A 27,127-nucleotide genomic window follows, 5' to 3' on the forward strand; every position below is an offset into this window, starting at 1 on the left:
CTTCAGATTCCCTAGATTTTCCCAGAATACTTATGTGTATATCTGATTTGCTTGGTGTGGGGAAATCTCTTTATATTCTTTAAAAAAGATGTTTCGTTTTTAACTGAAGCTCTGCAAACTTTGGTTCTCAATTTACCAGAATACCTGAAAATTTTCTCATAGTTTCAGATAGGTAGCAGTTTGCACCAGAATCAAAATTAGTTTGTAACTCAAAAGAAAAGCGTGCCTTTACAAACAGCTTTGTAAAAATTGTGCTTAAACTTTTTCCAACCTTGAATTCAAATCCAAAACAATAATGTTTGTTGGAAAAAAATCACTATCCTGACAGATAATTTTTCACTCACCCGTAAAACATTTATCTACACTGCCACTTACATTAAACTTGGTCGATGCCATTGAGTAGTTCTGTTGTTATGGTTGACATAGTAAGTCCGCCCCAGGTTGTCAACCTTTTCTTCCCATCCAGGAGGCAGTGGAGGAGGTGGTAACTCCTCCTGACGCTGAGATGCGGAGTCATTGGAATCAACCACATCCCATCCATGCTTAGGAATGAAAGAAAAAAAAAAGATTATAAACTTTGAGTTAAAGAGAAGTTGTGTTACTGTTGCTTACATTACTGCATGGGTGCAGATTCAGATTTTTTTTTCCAAAGAGAAGTTAAAAATTACTTAAATCTCAACCATACACACATAAACTCCATGGTTACAATGTGCACTACATTTCTATGATTAAAACAACAACAACAACAACAAACACTAAAATTCTACCAGTTTATTAAAACAGGAATTCCTAAACTTATTTGGGCAGGCACTCTGCCTGGTGGTGGCCAGGTGCAGATTTTCAGTCATGAAGCCAAACAGAACCAACTGCTAACTTTTGAACTCAAGCTGTGACCTTTTCTTCATGAAGCATAATCCTTCATTTTTCCTTTCTCTTTCCCAGCTGCTATTTTCTTAAAGCATATGGGAACTTCTATTCACCACATCTATTCTATCCTTTTGTCAAATTCAGCTGCAGCTTGCCAAATGGTCTAAAAGTTATTGACAGCAGCAAAAAAGCTATGCAAAAGCAGGACAACATACAGATGTGCAGATCATTCAACCATACCTCTTCTGGGAAAATAAACAAACCTAAAATCAATATTATTTCTAAACATATTCAATAACTTCACTTACACCACCACCACGCTATATTTTACTCCTGTTTCATAAGCATAACCCAAAAGACTTTAATACGTAAATCTACTTGAATTCAAACTGAAATCTAATTGCCTTTGTGGATTCTTTCTAGGTAAAATATCCTCACTTATGTAAGATTCAACAGGCATAAAATGCTACCTTACTGTAATTCAATTATAGTTAAAAATATTCCTTCCCCATTAGTCCTCAAAAATTGAAGTATAAAATTAAGGAATAGTTGTAAGTGTGTTGATAAAACAAAGCCTAAAAGAATTTCTCTACTATTGACCTACTTGAAATGCTGTTTTCACAGGACACTACTAGAGCCTTGTGGCATTACCTTATGTATATAAGTCAGGAGGATCTTGACTTAAGATTCTTGTTATTTGAAGTATCAAGAAAATTCAGATTACATTAGAATTTGGCAATTTCTAGGATATACGGATTATATACGGAATATAATTCAGATATACGGATTATTGATTATTTTATATAAATACTATATATTTATGTGACACATAAAACTTTTTGGATTCATATATGAATTCATATACGAAATTATAATACAATACGTACAAAGTATAGACAAAATACAAAAGTACTTATACACGAACACACTCACTTTTTCATATGAGATGAGAGAGAAAAAAAATGGTTTTGAACCTGTAAACTGCCTTCATAGTAATAAGAGACTCAACACCCTGCCATAAGATCCAGACAAAGCATGGTTTTGGCTGGATATGCTGATAGGCTGGATAGCCTGATAGGCTGCTTTAACATGTGCAGATCAACGACTGCTAAGAAACAGCTCTGCTGCCTCTGTACCAGGACCAAGGCAGACCCTCTGAAAAGCAACCGCCAGAGTAGAAAAATATAGCTTGGGATGAGAGCCCTCATTCTCAAGTTACAGGCAACTGTTGTGCATTATTAGTAAAGCAAACTTGGGCTAATATCCACTTGGTCAACTCTAAATGCAGTAATTCTTAAGATGCATGATGGCTGATAAGAGTGCTGAGAAATCTTTAAACCTGCTGTGTCTCCATGAGCTCTATTCTCTGTAAAGCCAGTGCTGCCAAGAAGTGAAGAAAAGCGTTTTGACGGCTACGTTGAAATGGCTTCTCAGGAAGAGGTACTTATATATTTAATACAGACCATCATGTTTATGTCAAATATAAATTACCTGGATAGACTTCTGAATTCTTCTGCCCTCTTTGCATGACTTATAAGGTCTTGAGAATGTTCATAAAAATGAAAAAAACACCACCATAACTGAGTAAGACAAACTTTAGAATTCATTGTGCCACTTGAAATACTTTGATGTACTTGAAATAGTAGAGAAAACATCACCTTACAGCTAAAAAAAAAAAACCACACCTGTGTGCATGTGTGATTGGGAGTAAGTTGCTACCAACATTGTTACCAGCATTTTATATTTCAAAAATACAACTTTTTCTATAATTATATTTTTAGATCTCTAATAATTTGAATACCTCAACAAGTATAAAAAAGACAAAAAGAGGTTATCAACTAGTGAACTCTTGATTAAGTGTCTTACCTCAGATTCATCCCTTTGATCATTTTCTTCATCTTGACCACCATTTTTAGGCATATAAGCCATCTTCAGTCTCAAGAAACCCTTTACACGAGATTTGTGGCTACAAAATAAAGAAAAGCATTTAATTCAATAGCCCTCAAATAGTTGCAAATAATAAATCTCGAGGTAAGAAATGTTTTAAAACACAAAGGTCTTCCCCCTCACCTTCTTGGTCTGAGAAGGAAATCCTTAAACGTGTATGGCCTTTCCATGGTTGGGTCTTCAGTCTACAAGTATTTAAGAAAATAGCACATTACAGGGCTTTCCAACAAGCACAGAGATCTATAAAGAACATTCACATCACAGACCAACTAAAACTGCTAGGGAGGATTTGTTCAAGTGACAAAGTTGCAGCAGGCAGACCTGCTCCAGTATAATTACAGTGGGTGGATGTTTAATATATAGCTGCGGAAGAGGTCCACTAGATGTCACTGCAAATACCAGTAACGGGCTGAACCAAGCCTTGTTTTTAAGTGCACAGAAACGTTTGTAAATGCACAGAAACGTTCATATCTCAGTGAAAGCTGGGAAAGACCCAGTAAACAACCCCTCTCCAACTTGATGCAGTCACCCAACAGCATCGTCAGAGAAGGCTGCATCCACTTGAAGCAGTATTTTGACTGCACTTTAGAAAGCTATTAAATAAAATATTCTTCAGTTGGCTTTCATTTTTTTATTTCAAAACTGTTGCAACTTTCAAAACTTTCAGTTAAGACTATATGAATTATGAAATTCTGTATGAAGCAGATTTGTAATACTATCAGGCCGACAGATCACATTTTCTGATTTCCACTTAATTATGTTTCACAAAGCCTTAAATCTTAAAAAAACTTTCTATTACATAAGAATTTCAGCTTCTTTATCAAGGTAAGTTACATCCATCAAGTCTGTGAGATCAGGCACTTTATAGGTACAAAACTAGAGATTTAAAAATGAGAAGGTAAATAAAAGAACCAGAGGCCCATATACAAGTATAATCTTTGGACTGCTTGGGGCACATTAACCTGTTGTACCATTGGGGCTGACAGATTGGAAGCATGAGCTGTGTTACACTGAAAAAGTAAGCACGTTACCACACATGCTCCAACAGAGACCTGAGATCTAGTTCCTTGGATTACCATGAAACTTTCTCAAAGTGAGCACCAAGGTAGCAGGAATGTTGCTCCTTTCTGCCACCTACTAAAAAAAAATGGTGGTACATCTAGAAATCCCTTTCCAGCCCCATCCTTAAAAACAACAATACGTTTTGTGCCCCATTCCTCTACTAAGCCTTTATAAACACAGAATAACCTGCCTCCCTGATTACTAATCAGTAAAAGCTTTATTGTCTGTGGTATTTCAAAGTCAATAAGTAATAACTTCAAAATGAAGCCTAACTCATGATCTCAGATTTTATATCAAATAACATACAGTCTTTCACGGAATGAACTCCTATCCTGCAAGGCATTTCCTGCATTAAGTTTCCACTCAATCTGTGCAAGACAGACTTCCCATTTTCTCGGTGAGATAGTAGATTATAATCAAATCAAGGACTTTAAAAAATGCACGATTGAGAAGTATTGCTTTTTAGTACTCTCATCTGTATGCAATGTGCATTAAAAACGAAGCTGTTTATTTTAACCAAATATTGCAGATAGCAATTAGATAGTGCCAGAGAAAGCCAGGATTTTGCCAAACAAATCAGCAACACAGTTAGAATGAGAAAGAAAATATTTTAAATAATTGCTCCATGATCTCTCATGGAGCATACTGGAAGGATGAATGAGGAAAACATTGATTAGAACGTAAAGAATTATAGCATGTTTCCCTGAACATCAAATGAGTACACACACCTTGATGAGCACGATGTAAGTAACTGACGCAGAGCGTGAGAACAGCCCATGGGAGACACTGCTATGTCAGAGCCAGAAACAGAACGAATGACAGCTCTGAGATGTGTATTACAAGTTTTCCAGGAGAAATTTTGGAGAAAAAAAAAAGTTGCTTCTGGAGCTAAACAAATTATCTGCAAATATGGAGAGTGAGGAAGGATTTTGTACAGGACTCACATTCACTTTGGAGTGAGCCTCAATGGAAGGAAGCGGGGAGTTCTGGACTACATTTTCTCATTTTAGATAATGGAATTTATTCTTCAATGGCAGCAAAGGAGCTCAACCAGACAATTTGCATTTTCTATTTAAAGACAGCAGAAGACTTAAAAATAATTTGAAAGAGTAAGTTTAGCGTTCCACTGTTTAAACAAGAGCTAGAACATGAGATGCACACTGAAGTGCGAGGCAAGTCCCTGGGGAGGGGACAGTAGGGCTGTCATCTGCCTATAGAATGCCGACGGAAAGCAGAAAGCTGCCAATTCCTCCAAAGAGCTCACAGCCTGTGACATGCCTCTAGCTCTACCTCAACTCTTGCTGATGATTTTTAATTATTAAAATAACATTTACTAAAAAGGAACTGTAAAATGCTACCTGACTGCAAAATAGACATGCACTAATACGTCCCTCATCATTTTCTACTTTGGAGCAGCGTGTCTGTAGTACACATGCAGCTTCACACTGGGGACTCTCTCTACAGTTGTGTATCTGCTACTTTGAGAGAGAGAATGTCTGCGCACATGCATGCGTGTAAATGGAAGTATACACACAAATATGGACACAATAATACTAAAAAATGTTGCTATTATGCTAGGGAATGGAATAATGCTTTTTTCATCAGTATACATTTTTGATCCTTCCATCATATTCTTCAACTATCGCAGTTTATAAGCCAACAACAACAGTGTTATGACTCAAGATCAACCATAACAGACATATCCAAATAAGCATCATTGTGAAAGTCACTGCGAAGCCATTTTCCTCACGTAATAACATCCATCAATAGCAAGGGGTCAAATTCAGGCAAAAATAACAATGTTCATGCTCCATGAGTACTCAATGCTCATGACACTTTAATTTGATGTAAATGTTTTTCAATAACTTCCAACATTCCTGTGTTAACCCATTCAACTATAAAAATAAAAACAAATTCAAGTTCACATATCTGGTGATGACAAAGAGAGCACACAGAGACAAAAGCACTGCTTACCGGGAGGTGACTAAGTGGCACATCCACCTGACCCAGGAAGTCGTCTCTAGTCTGTCAAATAGAAGAAGAAGAAAAAAAAAAAAAAAAAGTCTTTTTACTCCTAAAATTTTTACATCAGAAAAGCAAAAATTTATAAACAGTAATCCAAGGACAAGGAAGCAAGAATAAAGATGGTTTGGTACCATTATTTTTGCAATTACTGGTTTCTACCCCTTTATTGTTGCGCATTATCAGTGGTTACAATTAAGCTATTTCAGCAGAGCATTTATGTGACACTCCAAAATGCCTTCTTAGTCCACAGCATCTACGTTAAGCACTGATGAAATTCAAATGTTTCCTGTGCCAACTCATGTATAATTCAAAGCACAAAATAATAATAATCCACTCTTTGCATGAATTATAGTCTCCATCCACATTTGAAAAAGCAGAGTGAAATTACAGTTCACCACGTAGTTGAAACGTTCATGTCAAAGCTTGGTGACTTTTTGACTTGTATGGTAAGGAAAACAGGAAAACATTATATCCACATGGAACCGGTATGGGAGGGGGAGCCTGGCATCCAATCGGTGAAGAGAGAACTGCATGAATTGTAAACATTTTTCCCCAAATAAAAAATTATCATTTTATCAAAGAGAAAACAAAGTATTAGAAAGTATTAAAAAAAAAAAAAAAGTAGAAACTGCTGTTCCAGTGACTAAGCACGCTGACTTTGGAAGGAACAGTTAGGTACATCTCCTAGAGGCAGCCCTTAGGGAACTCCCACCTCTCCAACTCGCCGAGCTGACCACTCGTGCAGCACTTCAGGCCTGGCTCGTGGATGTGGCTATGCCAGCGTTCAGGCCACACCGTGCCACCACGATACTCATGCACAGTTATGCCTGTATGCCACGACCGCTACTTTTCCATATTTAATTCAATAGAAGTCAAAAACCGCCCAACACGTGACAATGTTCTTTGCTGCAGGCTCGACCAGCGCCGTGTCTCGGAGTGAGCAGCCTGAAGGCACTGCTGGGAGGCAGCGGTGGGAGCCGGCCTCCAGGGAAGGCAAGGAAGGCCTCCCGCCTGCCTCCCGGTCCGCCACGGCACAGGTTGGCTTTGGAGCAAGCACCGCCAGCAACCACCTGGAAACTTCCAGGTCTCAAGGTTCACGTTAGCTATCTCATCTTTCAATGCTCAGCGGTGCTTAAGATGCTCAAACTGGACCATACGCAGTGGCCAAGTCACCCACTCACACCCACCGCTTTGGACAGCGCAGAAATTCCCACAAGGTTTCTCAGTGCCCTTCCAGCAACACCCTTACAAGGGCTGACAGAGGGAAAGGAACCTGACATAGCAGCAGAGATGCACAGACTAAGGATAAACTTTGAGAGGGAGAACGTGCTCCGTTATCATTCACTTCACGCTTCAGTAAAACCTAGAAAGAAATAGCTCTCAATGATTTTCTCACAAAACAGCAATGTCTGTTCTTGAAATGTCTGTCCAATCAATACATTCAAGAGCAGTAGATATATTTTCAGTGGAAAATATTTGCATGCTGTCTGGACTGGGATTTCTTTAAAAACATTGTATCCTTAAAGCACTGCTCAGGCATTGTCTTTATCATTTAGAGACACCTCAAAGCTAATTCAGCATTTTTTCACAAATCACTAGTTTTTACAATTAACAGTTTCACTGAAAGAGCAGACAAAGCTGCAAATTCAACTAAACCTCAAGGGCCATTTCTCTTTAAAAACTTTCAGGTAAGTTCCATCTGACTTTAACACATCCCATACACAAACCAGAAATGCAGAGCACCTCCCTGCTTGAATCGCATACACGTGGATCTGATGATCTTCCCTGCTGGTAAGTAACAGAGGGCAACAGGAATAAAACCAAGGAGAACACAGGCGGCACAGTTCGGCACCGCACGGAGAGATTCCCTCCTGCCCCTTGGTGCTGCACCTCCTCAAAGTGCCACGTGTCCCAGGAGCTCGCTGGCAGCGCCAAGTCCCCGGAACGTGCTGGAGCGCTGTCCCACGTGGCGCTGAACGAAGCACACGCTCCTAGCAGACAGGTCTAATGAGACGGGAGAACCAGGGGCAAGGGCCCCGCCATGGGGACAAGGACACTGCATGGAAGGTAACAATAAGTTCGTAAACCAGTAGCAATGAAGCAGAAAACATCAATTATTGCAGGTTATTAACAATTTGGGCAACAAAGAGAATACTTTCTTATAGACTGAAAAAGTGTACTTAATTGAATACAAATACATAACGTTTCCAGTGCTATGCACTCATGCACAAATGAAAAATAATTCCCTTTCAAATTAATTAATTTTACAGCCAGAATTAAACTCTGTATTTGCAACCCATGCCTAGCACCATTTTTTGTCCTATTTTAAAATGATTTAAATTTGACTGTGATGCTTCTATGATGCTTCCAAAGGAATAAAATTTTGGCAAGAGATGAGATGGAAAGTAATTAAATAGCATATACGTATTTGCTTTATGAGCCAGTCACCATGCTGGATTTATGCTTGGTATTCATTAATTTTCTAAGATACTGGTTTTCATAACAAAGCATATTGCATTAATCAAAAATCAACTGTCTGTCAGGGAAAACAATTTCTGCCAGATACTGTTAACGATACCAGATATCAGCCCTAGTGAATCCCAAATAACCTGCTGCTTATTTATAACCACACTATGCACAGAATTCCAGGAAGTGCATGCTGCTCCTTTGAAGCCAAGTTTACATATTTCTCATAGCAAAGCATTACATTTAGTATTAAAATTCATATTTTATATGATAACGTAACAAAAATGCTGTTTCTGCCACAAAGAGCACCAAGTGCTACTGTCCCAAAGCATGGACACATGCTGCTGTGCTACAAGCTCACGTAGCAACGCAAAAAGAGTGCCTGCACCAAGGAGCCTGTCTTTTCCGAATTTAAGTAAAAACAGCTAATGTATTTTTAATTATGGAGTTTTGATTATTACCCTTCTTATCAGCTACCAGAAATAACTGGTAACAGGTATTGCTCTTAGGGAATTAACATGTTTCTCCCTTACTACTGCCAAATAGCAAGTACATTCAACATCCCACTTCAATACAATTACCCCAATATCAACTAATCAGAAAAAAACTATGCATACTTATTCGTAGAGCTCTTTATGCAGCTTTTCATTCAAGAAAAATGCAGCTCGTGCACATGGAAAATGCTCTTCACAGTCCAAATACGAAGCAGATAAGTATTTAACGCTAGTAAAAAGATAACTGCATGGAAATTCTCTTTGAAACACCACCTGAGCTACCATAAAGATGCTTTTATCATAGGGTCAGAGAATGCATCAAGTGGAAGATGCCTGCCTGGCCTTGAGGACAATTTCTTCAGCCAGGTGACAGATGCTCCAACCAGAGGAGGCTCTCTACAGGACCTGCTGCTCACTAACACAGATGATCTCATCAGGGAGGGCAGGGCAGAACATTAATTGCCTGATCTAGTTCGCTATGTGACTCTATAAATAATTTCACTGGAATGACTGAGGAGAATGGATGGCACAGCAAGGAGGTAGGAACTCGAGCGAGAGGGCCAGGACAGACGTGTGTTGGGAAAGCTCACCAAGAGGTTCCCACTGAATGCTCTTGTGAAACTGTGCCGTTCATTGCCTCTGCCTGGGAACTGGCAACACCTGCAAACCACTGCAGAGATCTCATCATCTGTACATGAAATTTCAATAATGGACAGAAATGGGGAAAAGATGAATAAAAAATAAAATTGAAAGGTACAGCAGAATTCATGTTGCTTCATGTTGATGCTCATCCGTGATGTGGAGGTGAGTCCTGATCAGCTGTGGTTATCACCAATCCCTCAGAAGTTCAGAGATGTTCTGGTTCTCTAGCCAAATCCCACACTGGATAGAAGCACTCCACCCACCTACAGTTCCCTTGGCATTTTCAGTTAATCACGGTGCTCCCAGCTTCCCCCCCCTTAAAAATTGTTGTGTGCTATTTCTGTGCGCTGTTTCAGCAGATGCTGCATTCCAGTCCTGATATTGCTTGATTTCAGAGCTGGGTGACACAACCCCTGTAGTAACTTCGATGGCACAAACAGAGTGAGGAGGTGCAGAGCCCGTGTTATCTTTGAATTCTATTCTAAATAGACGAAAGGTATGTTAATTCCAGTCTTTTCAAATCCCTGATGGACTAGCAGGGTGACACCTAACATGACAAGAACAGCCGTGTGAAGAGCGCTCATGTGAACATAATTCAGTGATGAGGGACCACAACACGGGCAGGAATAGGACACCTGTGCAGGCACTGATGCGATGGACACGCTTCCAGGGCCAGGCCATGAGAAAGGCTGGGTGGCACTGAACTGATCTGAGACCAAACTCTCCCTTCGAAGTGCACAGGCTGGACCAGTGCATGCAGGGACAAGGCGGCAGAACGGTGTATTTGCACTTCTGCACAGTACTCATCCGCCTTAACGGGGTGGCAGAGAAAGAACGTGAATGCAAGACCTGCAAGTTGCAAACAGAGGGCTCCGTGAAAAGCTAAGAGAGGAGTTGCATTGTTCAATCAGTTCTCACGTGTTTGGTGAAACAATGGGTCAGATCTTTATCTTCTGTTGTTATTTTCTCATCTTTCTTTCATGCCTAAGAGCAGGAGCTCCTGTTGGGGGACTCGGAAATGCAGTGCACCGCCGTGATGTGCCCTGGTGTGTAACCAAAGAGGGCTGAGGGGCTATAATCATTAGGGGACAATTTTAACACTGGCAGCCTTAGTCACGAAGAACGATCAGTATGTCAACATACGTCATCCCCTCACTGTGCAGGACTACATGAGGCTTTGGGGAGATACAGTCGAGCTTTAAGCTGATGTTTTCTACAAGTCAGCAGCTAATGAGGTGGTATAAGCCTGGAGAAACTGGCAAAATAAACTAAACCAAGGACAAAAAGAGGGAGGTCGTGAAGAGGTGATTATCACAACTGAGCAAATTCAGCTGCCAAATTATTATAAAACAGTATAAAATTAAGCAAGAATTAAGCAAATTTTGCTTATGCATTACTTGGGCCCTGCACTTGAGAAATGATATATCCCTGCCAAGTGTCACTGAAGCCCTTCCCAGAGTTTTAAAGACTCACACCTCTACAGCACTACATCTTCACAGCATAAATGCAATAGAGTTGCACATACCAAAAGTGAAAAAACAACTCAGGAGCAGAAAATACCTAGTCGCTTTAGATAAAAATCACGTATTTTACCCGGACAGAGAGCTCTTTTCACCTCAATTAGCAAACTAAATATATTACACAGTGTTGTGTTGTAACAATGAAGCAAAATCCTGCTTTTGTCACTTCATGAACAAAAACAGTACTGGTTTTCTATTTTTTTTGTAGAAAAGTGTTACATTTTTGCAGAAGGAGACATAGGTAAGTCAGGCTTGACTTGCCTTTGGTAGCTTCTCCTGGCTTTTCCCAGTTTCCAGCTTCATTTGGCTTGGAACACTTTCCAGGCAGACTCATTCCTGTGCTTTCCCAGGACTGAGGCCCTGTAGTTTCCAGGTCCTGTTTCTATCCATTTGATGGAACTTGTGGTCTCCATCGCTGACCTTCACATGCTCAAACATCTCTCGTACATGAAGTGCGACTCCAGCTTCTCTTCTTCCCTTCCATTTTTTGGAGGGAGTCTGTAGCCATCCACTGTTTTCCCACTGCACCACTGTGACTCCCACAACATCATACCTCTGCCTGGGCATGGAGCTCCCTTTTCCTCCCCCAGATGATGTGGGCTGGCATAGACACACTTGTGGTGGCAAGGCTCAGGGTTCTTGCCTTTGGAGAGGGCTGGGGAGCAGGAGCAGTCCTGCTGGCAGAGCCTCAGCTCGGCTGTAAGCACGGTATGCACGTGCGGTGCAGAATCCTAAACTGTGGTTTCGATTAAGGAGGAAAATTCACGTACCAGTCAAATGAGATGATTTGTCTAACTATTTTCAATCTCTCCTTGCTACCACAATAATGATAAAAAAAAAAAAAAAGCCTAAAAGAAAACCAGTCACTGACTCTACATTTTGTAGGAAATGTAAGACTTTACTTGAAAAAATTGTTCCTGTACCAAGCATTTATTAAAAATACATTACAAAACTAAGTCCATACTTTTTACATACAGAGGTAGCTCATGCTTTATTTCTAGAGTTTAAAACACGACAAAGAAAGAACTAAAATTAAGAGAAGGGATATTTAATACTGAAATAATTAGATTAGAATTATAATCTGTTACTGAAATTATTAGAACTTCTGATTTAGAAGGTGACGTTTTCAATTGTATTCAAATGCTGACAAAATAGGCATTCAGAAACCTGAAACTTAGTGTTCCTAAAAGCACAAGCACCACAGAGCAGTAGGCACATCACTTCTAATGAACTGCTTTCACACGTGAAAAGGCATTTAGTTGCATCTGTTAGATTCTTTAAATATGCAATACTATCCTATTTTTCACCTAACATCTGAAAGGTGCATTTTTTGTTTTTAATCTAGCTCTTTTTTGCACTATATCTTTTGTAGCATAAACCATTCAGTGTTTTTAAAAATTTGAAGACATTTCAGTAATGCTTTGTACATAGCAAAGTGGCTCAGGAAACAATATTTTACATTGCAGACTTAAGTTTTGTTGTTAAACGTGAATGCACTGTTTGTTTATTTTTAAATAGCTCTATTGAAAAAGGGTCTACATGAAATTTTGATTTGGAATCAGAATTTACTACCTAACAATAATATAAAGTTAGTTCAGTGTTTGTGTTCAAGGCATACAATACGGCAATGCATTAAATGAACCACAGAAAAAAACAGAAGGCATTCTAGTGGCTATGCTTTTTCCTATTCCAAACCTGTCTTAAAGGGAAGGTACTACAGAAAGACCAAAACTTCATTCATTTCCTAAACAATTATCTTGACACTCATTTGTGCAGTAATGAAAGAATAGTCACTGTTCCTCAACAGCACTCACACGAATTTAATACTAGAACAGCCATTTCGGTTAGTTATATTTTAGTTTCCATAATATTTTCTTTCTCACTGCAAACTCCTGTCTGTTGTGGTGACACGTTGATCTGAATCTTGCCTTTAAATCGCAGGTTGGGTTTTTAAGGAGTTACTGGGAAACAGTAAATTAAAAAACACAGGGCGAACCAGTAGGTTTCTATGTATTATTCTGTATGCACTAATGATACCCCCTGGAATACTGCTGCACATCAGAATGAATTTATTCTCATTCAGCCCGATCTATCACATTACGACTTCATTACTGTAACCCCTCTGGTATCGTTTCCACCCATTAGGAATAGTTAATGAGAAGATACCGCACAATCGGTTCCCAGGATATTACACACACTTGGGCACGCCTGCTGAAGGCTAAGCCTTATCTCTGGCAAGATGATAATGCGTAGCACCCAGACAGAGGCCCTTCACACATTAAGCTAGAAATAAAAGACAGAGTCGCAGTTTCAGAGCTGAGGCAGCAGCGCTCCCTAACAGCCACAGCTGAGCGAGAAAAGTCTATTTCCTAGGGAGCATGGACAACCGTGACAACTAGATCCTTAATGAAATGGATTAAGTAAGCTGTAGTACATAAGCATAAAATATTTAAATTTTAAAATATTTGTCTTCTGTTGCCACTGCTTATTTAAACCCACTCAAAGCCATCAAGCACTTACACCAAAATCTGATACATTACTGAAATATGAGTAACACCCACCCCAAAACTCTGGACAATGCCAGAGAAAAGACAGCAAGTTAAAGATGTATTCTACATTACACTGAAACAGCTTCCTTGTTAGATCCCTCCTGTAGTTAAGCGTATGCCAGAGGAGTGCTGAAACAGGCTCCTGTTGCTTCGCTCTACGAGGGGTCCCAGAGCTCTCTCTACCTGCTGGTACCCGCTGCTCGCAGCCTCCGGGAATAGGCAGCTCTGCGGGTCGGTGCGAGCAGAGCCCGTGCCTGAGAGATGCTCAGCACAGGACTGAGCCGGGAGAGGGTTGGGGAAAGAGGAGCAGAGTTGTTGTGCTTAAGGGGAAGGACGGGCAGAAAGTCTCAAAGAAACTGAATGCAATAGGACAGTTCCATAAAAAATGAAGGAACATGAAAAAAACAACAGGAAAAAAAAAATGAAGTCATCTTACTATGAAGCTTCACTATAACTCAGCAATTTACCACCGTCCTATCCATTAGTACTCTAAGACCAAAAAGGATTGGGTCACTCAGGACAACTTTTTAGAGCCACTAAAGTTGAATGTCTGTTGTGCCCTTGAAATTAAATACGTATTGCCACTGGTACAAAAAAGGGACCAAAACATTTTTCACACTGTGCATGTTTGAGACTTCACAGGATTCAGCAGGGAATCACAATCCCTCATATCCAAAAGAGAAAAATTTATTCAAATTCTATATTCTTGTGTATTAAAAAAAAAAAAAAAAAGAGTACTGAATTTAGAAAACAATGACATTTTAAATAGAAAGCTAACTTTACCAAAGTCAGAGCAAAATCCAGCCAGGTTTACAGCAGAAGGGTTGTTACAAGGAAGAGATGCTGGTCTCTCTCCAAAGCCCAAACAACTGGACTTTACTGCTTGGAGCTTTCTCAGAGGCCCCAAAATTCTTCATTTGCTCAGATTCTTTTTTTTTTTTTTTTTATTGCTTCTTGCCTGGGAGAGGCTGGTCCTGGAGAGGATGCATGGAAGTATACCTCAAGCACACAGCTCTCGTGCAGCGGACCCCACACACGACTGACCGATAGGTATTCCTCACCTTACACCTAGTGACGTACATGCAGCGGGACTCTGATGTTCCAAGCTGTGTTGCTGAAAAGTGATGGTGAACAAATGCAGCATAAGACAGAGAAAACACCAACAACTTCTGCTGAGATTATGTGAAGAAAAAAGACTAAACCGTTATGACATTTCACAAAAATGTATAAAATACAATAAAATACAAAGTATCAGATTCCACAACTGGGGATTGCAATGTGCTCCAATGAAGGGCCAGGGAAATGCTTTTTTTCTTTCAGATATGCAGACTGCCAAAGATCTAGAAGAATGAGAACCCAGGTCAAGTTTCATTCCAGCTGATGGATGTCCAGCACAGAAGGGCAGCTGCCTTCAGCTCCCTCTGTCAGCAAGGAGAAGCAGCTCGGTTGGATTAATGAACTTTTTCATCTGGGCAGACCCCTAATGATGACAAACAAAAGCCTCCAAGGACTGCGTTTCTGTCAGCTAGGTGCCTAAAGTTAGCTGGCATAAATGCAGGACTTGGCACTCTCAAGACAAGAACTCTGTGATCGTCCCCACAGAACTGCCTATTTTATTTAAACTCAGCCCTTGCGTTCCAGCAAGCGTTTGTATTTTTTCCTTTCAAAATTATTCACTGTGAAGGACTGCTGCTCAGATAACTCCCCTTCAGAAACCAGTAATTCACGGAGCCATAGTGAGGGGATTTCTGAAATGAAGCACAACTGTAGCTGGGAACTGCTAATAATGGTAATCACGAGAGGCAGGCTTGGGGAACTCTGCAGTGGTGCACAGATTAAGCCAATTATAAAGAGTATAATTAGCTGGCAAATTGTTCATTAATACCGCCTTGTGTTGCAGACAATACGAACCATTCAAATGGCACAGATCTTTTACCTTCTTTCTCTATTACCACTCCTTTTCCCCTCTTCGCTAACCTCCTTATTCTACCTTTTGCTTAAGAAGTCCTACTTTTCCCTTTCTGTTTCTTTTCCTTACCAATAACAGTCTTGCCTTCTATCCAGCCTTTTGGGTTTCAGTATACACCTGTCCTTCCATGACCAATTTTTTTTTGGCATGCATGTTCTTTCTTGGCAGAAAGCACTTAAGAAATATAACCCACAGAAAAGCCAAACATTGTACGAGTATAAATGCTCCAGTGTGCTGGAGGGATTCATGTTCTCACTGCAACAAACTCCACCGTTTATAACCCTGTAACATCCTGGACAACTGCAGCAATTGAGATACAAGAGCTCAGGAAGCAACACGCACGTATAACTCTTGCAACCGTGCTGAAAGATTACCAAGAGGGTAGCAAATAATGTTAAAAATTGACATAACCTCCTCCTAAAATTTTAGCTTTTTCTTCTTATTCTTGGAAAAAACAGCTGAAAAGTATGACAGCAGTCTTTTTTTCCTATATTGTCTTAACTGTACACTAAGATTTGTCTGGAGGAAGTCAATGATAGGTTTAGAGCATGTTGGAATGCAGCTGCCTTTGAAAAACACCAAGAATATTTTACTTCTATGGGAACTGAACGTGGACAAACCTAAGAAAATCCTTAAGTCATAATTAATTATCTCAAATATTTTCTCTTCTATTGTAAAAATATTTCTCTCAAAATCTATCAAGAATAGAACTGCTATTTTAATAAGGAGCTCAGAAAATAGAAGGATTAGTTGGACATCGTTATCACAAGGCATAATGTGTATATATATTCTGCATGCATACATGCAAGCAAACAAGATGGCATTCTTTGTACATTTTCTAACCACTGATTTTTCACTCTGCAGCTCTTCCTCCTTCACTTGCTGACTCTCTACTTTTTAATAAAAAGTAATGTGCAAGTAGGGATCTGCGGCTAAAGAATCGTTTCAGTAGTGCAAAACCAGCTCTTCACAAATAAGCATGCCTTCAGTCACCTGTCACACACAGAGCTCCTTTCGTGCTGATGTAGGATTCCTTTATCACCGAGTACCATTCCTCAACTTGTTCACCTGAATACGTGCACCGCTGTGTACCAACGTCAGAGTAGCAGTAAAATAGAACAATAGAACTCAAGGAGATAGAAAAGTCCCCAGTTTTCCATTCTACAGACAGACTCATTCCTGCTATTTGGTACTCTCTTTAAGCATGCTATAGACCTGGGCATAAAGCCACTATAAACAGTTCAAGGCAGTATGAAAGACCAGTAATCCCCGCAGTGCTTTGAAATTCGCCGTAACCTGACCACATAACACAACATACTCAAATGACCAGAGACAGGTTTTGAAAGCCACTAAATGTTTATCTGACCCCTTGTGAACTCTTAAAAAACACTTAGCTGTAGGGGCAAACAACTAACATTTATACAAGCCACGACTCCCACTGAGAGCAGATCTGTTGTGTCCAGCTACCAGAGTCACGGCTCCTCCAGCACAAAGCTTGGTCACCTTTCTTTCTGGAGAAGCTGAAGGTGCATCTTCCGTAGCAACGTTCTAGAAAACTGCAATTTAAACAAGCCCCAATAAAATCGTAGAGTCAAGCTTTTGTTTAAAGACTGCATACCAGAGCTCCAGCGACATTTTCAAAACCCTGTTCCTCCTGAATGATGTGTGAGTGTCCTATAAATTGCCAGGGATGAAAGGGATCAGAAGTCACATTAAGCACCTTCCCCAAGTATTCAGTTATATTACATTAGTAGCCATCAACATGTTTATCTTGGACCATGATGCAGCCCTTTAGGTATGCAGCTGATGGAAGAACCGTAGACCGAGGTTAAACAAAAGAGAACAGCGACAACGAAAAGAATGGGGAAAGTATCAGGAGGCAGAGAAATGAGATAGCAGTAACGGCAGCACAGAAAGCATGCTGACATTTATTCAGGCAAAATTTTCCAAAGCTACTAAGTAAGTTCTTTCAACAGTCTGATCCCAGTAGTGCTTATGTTCGAGAAGGCATTACACTTGGCAGTATTCGAAGTAATATTTTTGCTTTAATGATTTTCCTAACGTTAAGAGAAAATGCAGCAAATACCTTGTAAGAATTCTAAATGCCACATGTATCCGACCCGGGAACACAATACCTGCTATTTCTTCGGGCACTGAGGAGAAACTGCCAGAGAGAAATTAGAAGTGCCCTGGGATGAGGTGACTTTGGTTTATTTAATTCTTTAAGAAAAAGATAGTTACAAGTCCATTTAGCTCAGTCAAAAATATTTCCTGTAAGGTCTTTTTGGTGGGTAATTACTCACTTAGGTTGCAGTCAAACAACAGTGTATTTGGTGATACAATTTCTCTGTGTGAAAATTAAAGAACATAAGTAAGGGTTTGTACGGTGCATTACTTTTTTAAACTAGTGACCAATCTATTTTGTTTGTATCCTGCACGGTGAGTTGATGCTTACATATTTACTTTTGATTATAACAAAACAAAACAAAAACAGGAAGGGCAGAGACTGCAAAAATATTTGCTGCAAATGTTTGGTCAGAAATGCTAATTCCCGTAAAATTCAGGGACCTAACAAAAGGCAGCAAAGACTGCTCTCCAGCTCTGAGCTCTCAGAAACTCGAGAGAAGGAGACAGCATTGGCTGTGGAAAGGCACGCAGCACAAGGAAAACACACACATCAGCTCCATGGAGAATGGAGCTGGCGCTGCAAACTGAAGACTCCAAATTCTTTTCTCCCTCCTCTTCCCGCATCTGTTTTGGCTGGCATCCGGCACAAGAAATCCAACTGATGTCACCTGCCCAGGCGAGCACTGCTGTGATTCACTGCTCAAGACAAAAACAAATCTGAAAAGCAGGCAGACAGCTCAGCAATCTGGGGACAGGAGAGGGAGTTCACGCTGAACTGCTGCCTGGAACAGCGGCTTCGACTTGCCAGTTACTGCTTCCTCCACCCCAGATTGCTGCCCTGTCACCTCCCAGATTCCCAACTGGTTATGAGCTTTTTTGTGAGCAGCATCAGGGCAGAGCGACAGGTCACAGTACAAACACACACTGACCAAAACAGATGTAAAAAATAAAGCAGCAAGTGTTTTAAGCTCCTTTAGAGAGCAGAGCACGCCAGCTCCCAGCGACTGAGCACACTTTGTGAACCTGACGCAGTGCCTCGGGACCTCCTGCACCTCAGGAGCCGAGGTTCTCCCTCCCTCACACCTCTGGAAACGGAGAACTGCCTGGCTGCAAACCCCGGCAGAGTTAAAGTGCCTCCCCTTTCCATAGGCTACCATGGGTATGAGGGACAAAGTGCTTAAGGTAAGGTTATCGAGTTTTCCCTGCCGTAATTCTAAGTAACAAACTGTATTGAAATAACACCAGTTTTTTAGTATCAGGAAAAACATAGCTGTATTGCTAAACTCCAAAGCTATCTGGTCCTACTGGGGGATAAAGATACAGCTATTTAACAGGAAATTCTTCTGTGTACAGACATAGCCTGAAAATTTGGGCAATTAATTGATCCAAATTCACAGCATTTACAGGTTTATACAGGGAAAACAAGAAACTTCTCTATGTAAACCTTTCTCTACCCCATTGTTTTTTATTTCTCTTAAGAGAAAACTAAATATGAAAAAATAACATAACACAACACTAATTCGTTAAGATAAAACCACTACAAGGTTTTCTGTGGGGACGGCAGTATAAAGACACTGCACACGTACAGGTTTTATTTTTCATTTTTCCCAATGAGTATAAAGTACGGTTTGCATTTACTTGAGGCTGGATGTGAATGGGGAAAGCTGATAACGTCACAAGTACTGTAAAATATATATATACACGTCTATATAAAACAAACCTTCCGGAGTTACTCTATGGCTTGATTAGTATGCCTTGTAGAGCATCTATTGCAATCCTACACCTTGTAACTGATGAATTTATTATTTACACATACTTCTTTTGTGGCAAAAGAGACTACTTGAAAGTTAACTTTCTCTCTCAGTATCCCATTATTTGTATTGACCTTACAACTTGTATTTTTTTTTTCTTTTCAGCAGCTAACAATCTCCATGTACATATTGGTACACATTTGGTGTAGAACACCTGAAAACCAGCAGCTCCAATGGCAAACTGATTTTTACAAGTCAGGAGATATGCTCTGAGTGCACTGTAAAAAAAAAAAAATGCATCTCAACAGTGGACAACTTTCCCTCAAAGACATAGTTCAGACATAGTTCATATTAAGGTCCGAAGGGGCTTGTTTAACAAAATTTTGGAAGTATCTGAAAACGGGACACTGGTTCTAACACCTGCAAAAACCTTAGATCCCTTTGTGGTATTGTCTGCTAACAAAAACCTGACATAGTAAGGTAGAAAACATGCAATAAATTGTCAAAGGAGATCTGCCAGAAATAATCACTAAGTCCAACATAAAAGCATAGAACTGTTGGCTGGCCACACGACGTTGTGACAAAACAAGGAGCCCTTAGATCTGTCTGACCTCCTCTGCCTCCCACCCATTTCGCTGGCATTCTCTTTGTCCATCAGTTTTTCAGCACTAGCACTCTCAAGCTAGTTAATTGAATGTTCCTCATCCAACACAAAAGGCCTAAAATCACTGAACTGCAGGCAAACCTTTGTTCTATCCATAAAGAAATGATGAATCCCATTTCTGGGATGTTGTGGATTCAAACAGATTTTGGCTTTTCAGAGGTGCTTGAGAAGACTTGTGAAGCAACGCAAGGCCCCTAACACTACGCTGTGTTCCCCAACTTGCCCAAGTCCCAAGTTAGGAAATTTCAAGACAGAAAATCCTCCTGCTTGCTTAAACCAGAGCTACTCTTGACAATGATGACAGACTAACTTCATAGGTTTGATAAAAGCACAAACCATATTGCAAATCATGCAGATCACATTCTAGCAAATAGTTTATAAATCCCCATTTTTCTATGATAGAATATATATGGATAAATCCATTAGTCCCATTCATCAGACTTCATTTTTGCAAATGACACAGATTGCTTACATTTGGACAACAGACAGCTTCTGTAAGACATGCTAATGCATTAGGCCAGAAATTCACCACATAACAGCATATTTACTGCTTAAGGGAGAAATATGTTCCAAAAAAAAAAAAAAAAATCTCCTTTGTTGTGAAATAAAAGAATACCAACAACCTGTGCTTAACCAGATATATCAAACAGATACACTGCTAATGCAAATAATTCATGTCCAAGGACATTTTAGTGTTGCGCTTCATATCATTCATTTAAAAAAAATCATTAAAAGGTCACAACTTGCCATCTGAAGCTTTCTGAACTGCAAAAGAAATGCTGTCTTTCTGGATTAAGGCGGCGATCTACAACTTTCAGCAATGCTTTTGGGCATTAGCATATTTCTTTCTTTTTATTATTATTTTTAATAGAGAGAAAAATATGAAAACCGTGTGATTCTCACAATTCAAACATTCAAAAAGACGTTCTGTCCAGGACCAGAAACCTGCATTATGGATTACTGAATTCTGGAAAGATGTATGTTAGTAAACACTGCTACATAACTGCAAGCTGCATCACCAAATATATTGCAATCATTTCCCAACAAGTATAGTTCACTTGTGTTTATAATAATTCAGTGTACTGGCAGGCACGCTCTGATAGAGTTTCTAAAAATACTGAAGTGTTAGTAATACAGCAACTACAGCAGCCTCCACTTCCAGATCTTTGGAGAGAGCGCAAGATTCTGTGCACGTAAAGGGAAGGAGATTCTACTAACTTTTCAACAATAACGTTTATTTCCACTTTTATAGAATTTGAAGCAAATAATTGTCTTCTGGTAATATAACGCCCTGCTTGAAGCAGATTTCAAGTAACTAAATGATTAGCATATTTGTAACCCAAAGTCTTTACAGTGCAAATGTACTAAAACATAATTATATTACTGTTAAAATGCACAAAGCTTACACTAGAAGCAGGGAGATGTGTAGAATGTAACAAATATAATTCTTTGCTTTAATAATAATGCTTCAAATTTTATTTAGCAATAGGAAAATGCTTTAAATAATTGTGATTTGACATAATCCCTTTAAAATAATATTGCTATCCACAGGTGTGGATATGCTATGCTCTTTACTTACAGGACATTAAGTAGAAATAAAATTAAAAGCAGCTCAAAGCAGAAAATTTATTTTTGGAACAAAATACACCAACTGGTTTAAATGTTAACTTGGTAAAACTTAGGCTCTAACTTTGTCAAGGAGGATACTAGTCAGCCTCCAATAGCTTGTTTTAAAGGATTTTCACTGCTTGATGAATAACTGTTTAGTTTTGAAGTGGCTTGCTTTCTGCAATAAAAGAATTCAAAATAACTTACTCCAGAGTTTTATTTCTGTCTTTCCAGCAATCTGCTGAATACTAAAACTGATGTTTAAAAGTAGGCTCCTGTTGCCTTGCTTCTCTTCATTATAAACACTGCTTAATTAATCTTTACCACTAAAAATTTCTTTTAGTAGTAGGATTAAGGATGTAAGACTTCAACAAGCAAAGGCGGCTAGCGAGCTCATACAAGCTCACTGCTGAATGTCCCTCGCGCTGAGGACAGATCTCCCACCTTACGGCCTCTCGTTCTTCTCCAGCCTACACAAAGTGCCGCCTGGGAACGCGGCTGAGCAGGGAGGATAATTCTTGCCAACCAAGGCTGAAAGGGAAGACGAAGCTTTTACCAAAGCAATTGAAAAACCATCTGAATTCACACCACAGTACACGGTGCAGTACATGTTTCATTTGCACAACTGATCTAATTAGAAACAGATTTTCCTTTTGCCTTTCGCTTCCCGAATAGCGCACGTGTCGGCCCCTCCCCGCCCCAGGCCCGAGCAGTGGGCACATCACGAACCTGGGAACAGGAATAGTGCTTTGGTAACATGCCTGGGCCTTTAACTTCAGAATCAGCTTCTTCCACACACACGACACAGCCCTGCATTTGGCTGGGTAGATGGTATCAGAGGATTTAAAGCCAGCGATGGTGATTTTTTTCCTCTTTTTGGCAACAGAAACCAGCCCAGTCATACTGCTGATATTATTAACGTCTTTTTCTGTACATAATTGCTGTATTTGGAAGCTACCAATGCCATCTTACTAAAAGAAAAACAACAAAAGCACCAGATTTTAGATGAATGTACGCAGCAGTACATTTTACAATGGGATGTAATCCAGAAACTAAGTTAACAGGATATATTTGGATTTAGAAGAGCTTTTTTTGAACAAGAATGGTCACAAAACATATATATTCCTAAATTCTTTGCTACTTGATCACCTTTCTCAAACAGCTGAGTAGTGCAAGAAGCCATGAACACTCTGTATCTGTTTTATTACGTGCAGTTCTCTGTGGCTAGCTCTCTACTGAAGCTGCTCTGGCTGGCACCTTCGGTGTTAAGACTGTGTCAGCATTTCCATTGTAAATCGAGGGCCTTATAAACTCAGCTTTAAAGAGATCACCGTGTACTGAGACTCAGCACACAATTTTTCCATGTAGGAGCAAATAGTTTATTACTGCTTTTAAATCAAAATGTTATTTCCAATTCTTTTGTTCAAGGTTTTATTTTGGTTTCCTTACAGAGAAATACCAAGATTCAGCTTCCAGCAAGAAAAATGCCCAACAACAAAGTCTAATAAAATCAGAATACTTTACCAGGGAACTCTGGGGATGGATAGGGGTAAGGTAAAGACAGTATTGCCAATTCTCCACTCTGAAAACTTGACTAAGAGAGATACCTAGATATCTATATGTGAATAAATCCATGCTTGAAGTAGTTTTCAGCAAACTAAATGGTTAGGATATTTGTGACCATCAAGGGATAGCATCCGCCACCCCTCCAGGGAGATGTGAGCAAAGTCCCCACCTGCACAGCACTGAGGCTCTTAGATAGCCATCTGCACCCCTTGTGCAGCAAGCAGAGAAACAAATTTCACAGCACTCTTCCTTTGAGGTATTTTAAGCACCTAGCTATGGGCAGCATTAATTTTGTTCTAGAGATGCCTATCAGAGTCCAGATAGCAGTCCCTGAAGTAGGTCTCCAACCTTGGACAAGTGCAATATAAAAGATACTAACTGCTGGGTGCAGTATTAGCTCTGTGTAGCACTGGAAGGTAAGGCAGCCTCTCAAGGTGCACAACACTTCTCACAGCACTTGTCTACCGATGTCTTCTCTCTAAAGAAGCTTGGAAAGAAATACTGCTGATCCAGCCTTCACCTTTCTGTGTTAGAAAAATCTCTAAGCCCTCAATATGCAAGTAGTATAACCAAGAATAGCACATAAGGAAAGACAAATTGTTAGCGGCTTGCTTTGTAGCATTGAAAGCAGAGGTGCACTCAGTAAGTGCTGCAGGAGCGGCAGGGAGAGCCCCGTAAGGCTCACTGGGCACAGGGGTGGGCACAGGGGCAGACGGACCCCAAGACCAAACGCTTGCCTGCTCCTCACATCCCGTCCTGGATTAGAGTGCCGGCTCCAATGTACTTCACCACCCAGGTGAAAACAGGAGAGGCAGGTCAACTGTTACAGACACGTTCTTAGGAACAGGATCTGTCCCATTTTTATCTGTTTATTCTTTGGATTTTTTGGGCAGACTTGGCTCAACAATTGCAAGAAGCAACTAAACCTCTTCTCCAAACCAACAGCACCACTGTACTCAGGTCCTGAAAAAGCATCCGAGGGAGGCTAGTTAAAGACGACAAATGTTGTATGTGCTGAACACCACATTGAGGACAGGCCGGTGAATGGCCTCAAGAATTGGCAAGAAGTGCCATGCTAAAAGGAAAATTAGGATTTCCCCCTCTCTCAGCAGACTGGATTAGCTAGCCTAAAACAAAATCTCTTGCAATGGTTATTTGAATGAGGGTAGAGGAGTGGGAGCATGGAAATGCTTTTTTCATTTTATCTTTAAATAATCCCCACCAGTTTTTCACGTGAGGATCACCAGTGTATAATCCATTTATTGGCTCAATACCATCTCAGGAAAGAGACTCGCAGACCTGCCCATAGTTTACACCAATGAGGCAACGATATATAAGAATGTAAAGATAGGACAAGAGGACACTAAAGCAGAACCTTGCTACTGAAAACTACATAGCTTTTGAGACTGACTGCAGAGCAAATGTTCAAGCTAAAAAAGCACAGGCTTGTTTCCCTTTAAGAGTCTATTTTTTTTAAAGGTTCTGTTAAAATGTGTAAAAGTAAATAAAAACTGCATTTCCCCTATTTGCTTTTGAGACGAATTAAAACATCCCAAGACTTCCGTATCACGGACTATAAACATCTTAGAGCACTGTGCATCAAGAGCAAGACCAAGAATAGGGTAATAATAAACATCAAATCCATAAACTTAATTGGCATTTCCCCGTCCCTTTTATTTGATAATACATGATATACTACATCATGATTGCAATCCCTTTTCCAACAAACTGCTGTCAATACATGCTTCTGAGGGGTCGTCTGTTTATACTTTGCATGGGGAACTTGTCTGCATTTCTGAGCATAAGTTCTTATATATCTGATATTAATTTCAAGCCCATCTAAGGCAGAAATATTTTTGCAGGACTTCGCTGTGAGAAAGGTTACTACAAGTGTTGCATTCTTTTGACATACATTTCTAATCCTAGGTAGAGCAGAAATGTGCTTCTTTTTTACATCCTTAATTTAGCATTAGATACTGTTCTAGTAACAGAGCTGAACACCAGCAAATTTTCACTGGGAGCGTGGAGACCAATTACTACTTCACTCTGCAATCCCATTGACATATTTCCTCTAATGTCAAACACAAATAAGCAATCCCCAATGTGATTAATTAAAGAGATTTGACTCAGCTCTACTAGTGGGATAGAAATTAAATGAAGATGGTACAAGGTTCTAAGCTTGAGTAATAGTAGCAATTTATTGCATGGATTGCTATCTTTGCAAAATTTTGCCCTCTTATAACTGTATTTAAATTCCCAGAAGATCTCTCTGGTAAGAGGAGGTTACCAGCAAGCACTTACACTGAAAGTAAGAAAAATGGCGAGCAGAACAAAACAGCTCAGAGATGCTCGCATCCCCTCTGTGGGGGAAACTACTGTCAAAAGCCATTGTGCTAGGTCACAGTATAATAATGCATTAAAATACAGTGTAAAACAATTCTGCGTAAGTCTGTCCTCACCTGCACCAGCACTGCAGTCATGCAATTGTTAATTGCTAATGACTAATTTTGTAGAAGGGTTCTAGTAACTAGCCCTGCCTTCCCCCATACAGCTTTACACACAGGAGCTGGCTCTGCTCAAGGCGATGACAATTACACCTGATCCAGCACAGAACTCACCACCGACACATCTGAAGTCCGCTGTCCCAACGATGGGCAGAGGCCTCACACAAAAACATTTTCATTAAACCAATCACCAGCATCCAGGGTATCAACAGAAGCACGAGGTTTTGAACAGCCAAGGACCACGTGCAGAACAAGGCAGGGAACTGGATGCTCCGAGCCTCTGGAGAGGCATCAGCAGAGGAGCAGCAGTCCCAGCTCCTTGACTCCATGGTGTCCCACATACCTAACATGAACTTTTTAGCCACTTCACACAGAGTCTGTATGAAAGCCACCACATGCACTGTGTATATTCACCCAACACTGCTTCCACTTTCTAGAAAGGAAATCTTGCCAAAGACCATCTCAGCCAGACTTTGGGTACTCAACCACCAGATTGCCACGCAGCATCAGCCCGAGCAGGACCTGTGTCTTTAGGTGCACACGTCCAAGTCTTCTGGACACTCTGCAGAATTTCAGCCCCTTGTGTTGGCTGAGCTGTGTTTATTCTAAGCTGCTTTTTTAGGTTTAGATGCCCCAGTCCCAGCTGATATCTTAGGAGCATAATTAGATTCTCTGTACTTTCACAATAAAATTTACTCAAATTATTTTTAAGGAAGGTAGGAAGGAAAATTAAAAGCTGACTTGCAAAATGCAGACCAGCAGAGTCGAGAGTTGCCATTTCTGTTTGTCAGCTACATATAATTCAATACTACAACATTTTGCCAGGGAGCTTTGCATTTTTTCATCACAACAAAGACTCCTTTGTCAGAGCTCTAACACAGTTGTCCAATATATGGGATTTTTGAAAATACAAATATGCACTCGCAGACCCCAAATTAAAAACAATGTAAGTATTTGTTACATGCCATGGCATATATACACGCTTAGCAGTAGTCTATTGTATTACATATAAAATACCACGGTAGCCAAAAGAGTTTCCAACTATGCTTCCAAATAAAAATGTTCACAGTTGGGCACAAGCTCATATTTTAGTTAATATTTTATAACAACTTGTAATGAAATACATCCTGCTTGCCCAAAAACACTTCTGTCTAAAACAAGATATTTGAAAGGTCATAAACACTTGGTAGCAGTAGGACTGCAGACGCCCGCACGAATGTTTTCACTCAAGATAAATAAGGCTGTAGCAGCTGCTGCGTACAGCCCCAGGCCCAGGCCCTATATCAATCAAATACACACAAACTTGTTTAACTGGAAGAGTCCAGATTTTTTTTTTTCCTTCTCTAACAACCATAGGACATGGCAG

The 27,127-nt window shown here is 40.0% G+C and overlaps 1 protein-coding gene across 8 annotated transcripts in view; it reads right to left on the bottom strand.

Annotated features, from left to right (window-relative positions):
• The window catches only part of LOC309889387 (E3 ubiquitin-protein ligase NEDD4-like), a 140,697-nt gene that overhangs the window by 34,613 nt on the left and 78,957 nt on the right, over positions 1-27,127 (bottom strand). For all 8 annotated transcript variants that reach the window (XM_082782189.1, XM_082782188.1, XM_082782186.1 and 5 more), the window contains 4 exons: positions 5,851-5,901; positions 2,938-2,999; positions 2,734-2,833; positions 376-542 (listed from right to left, as the gene is read on the bottom strand). In XM_082782189.1, the coding sequence (XP_082638315.1) occupies positions 376-542; positions 2,734-2,833; positions 2,938-2,999; positions 5,851-5,901 (380 nt within the window). The remainder of the gene's footprint in view (positions 1-375; positions 543-2,733; positions 2,834-2,937; positions 3,000-5,850; positions 5,902-27,127) is intronic.

Source organism: Aythya marila, assembly GCF_965140915.1.
Source record: "Aythya marila genome assembly, chromosome: W".
Taxonomy (NCBI): Eukaryota; Metazoa; Chordata; class Aves; order Anseriformes; family Anatidae; genus Aythya; species Aythya marila.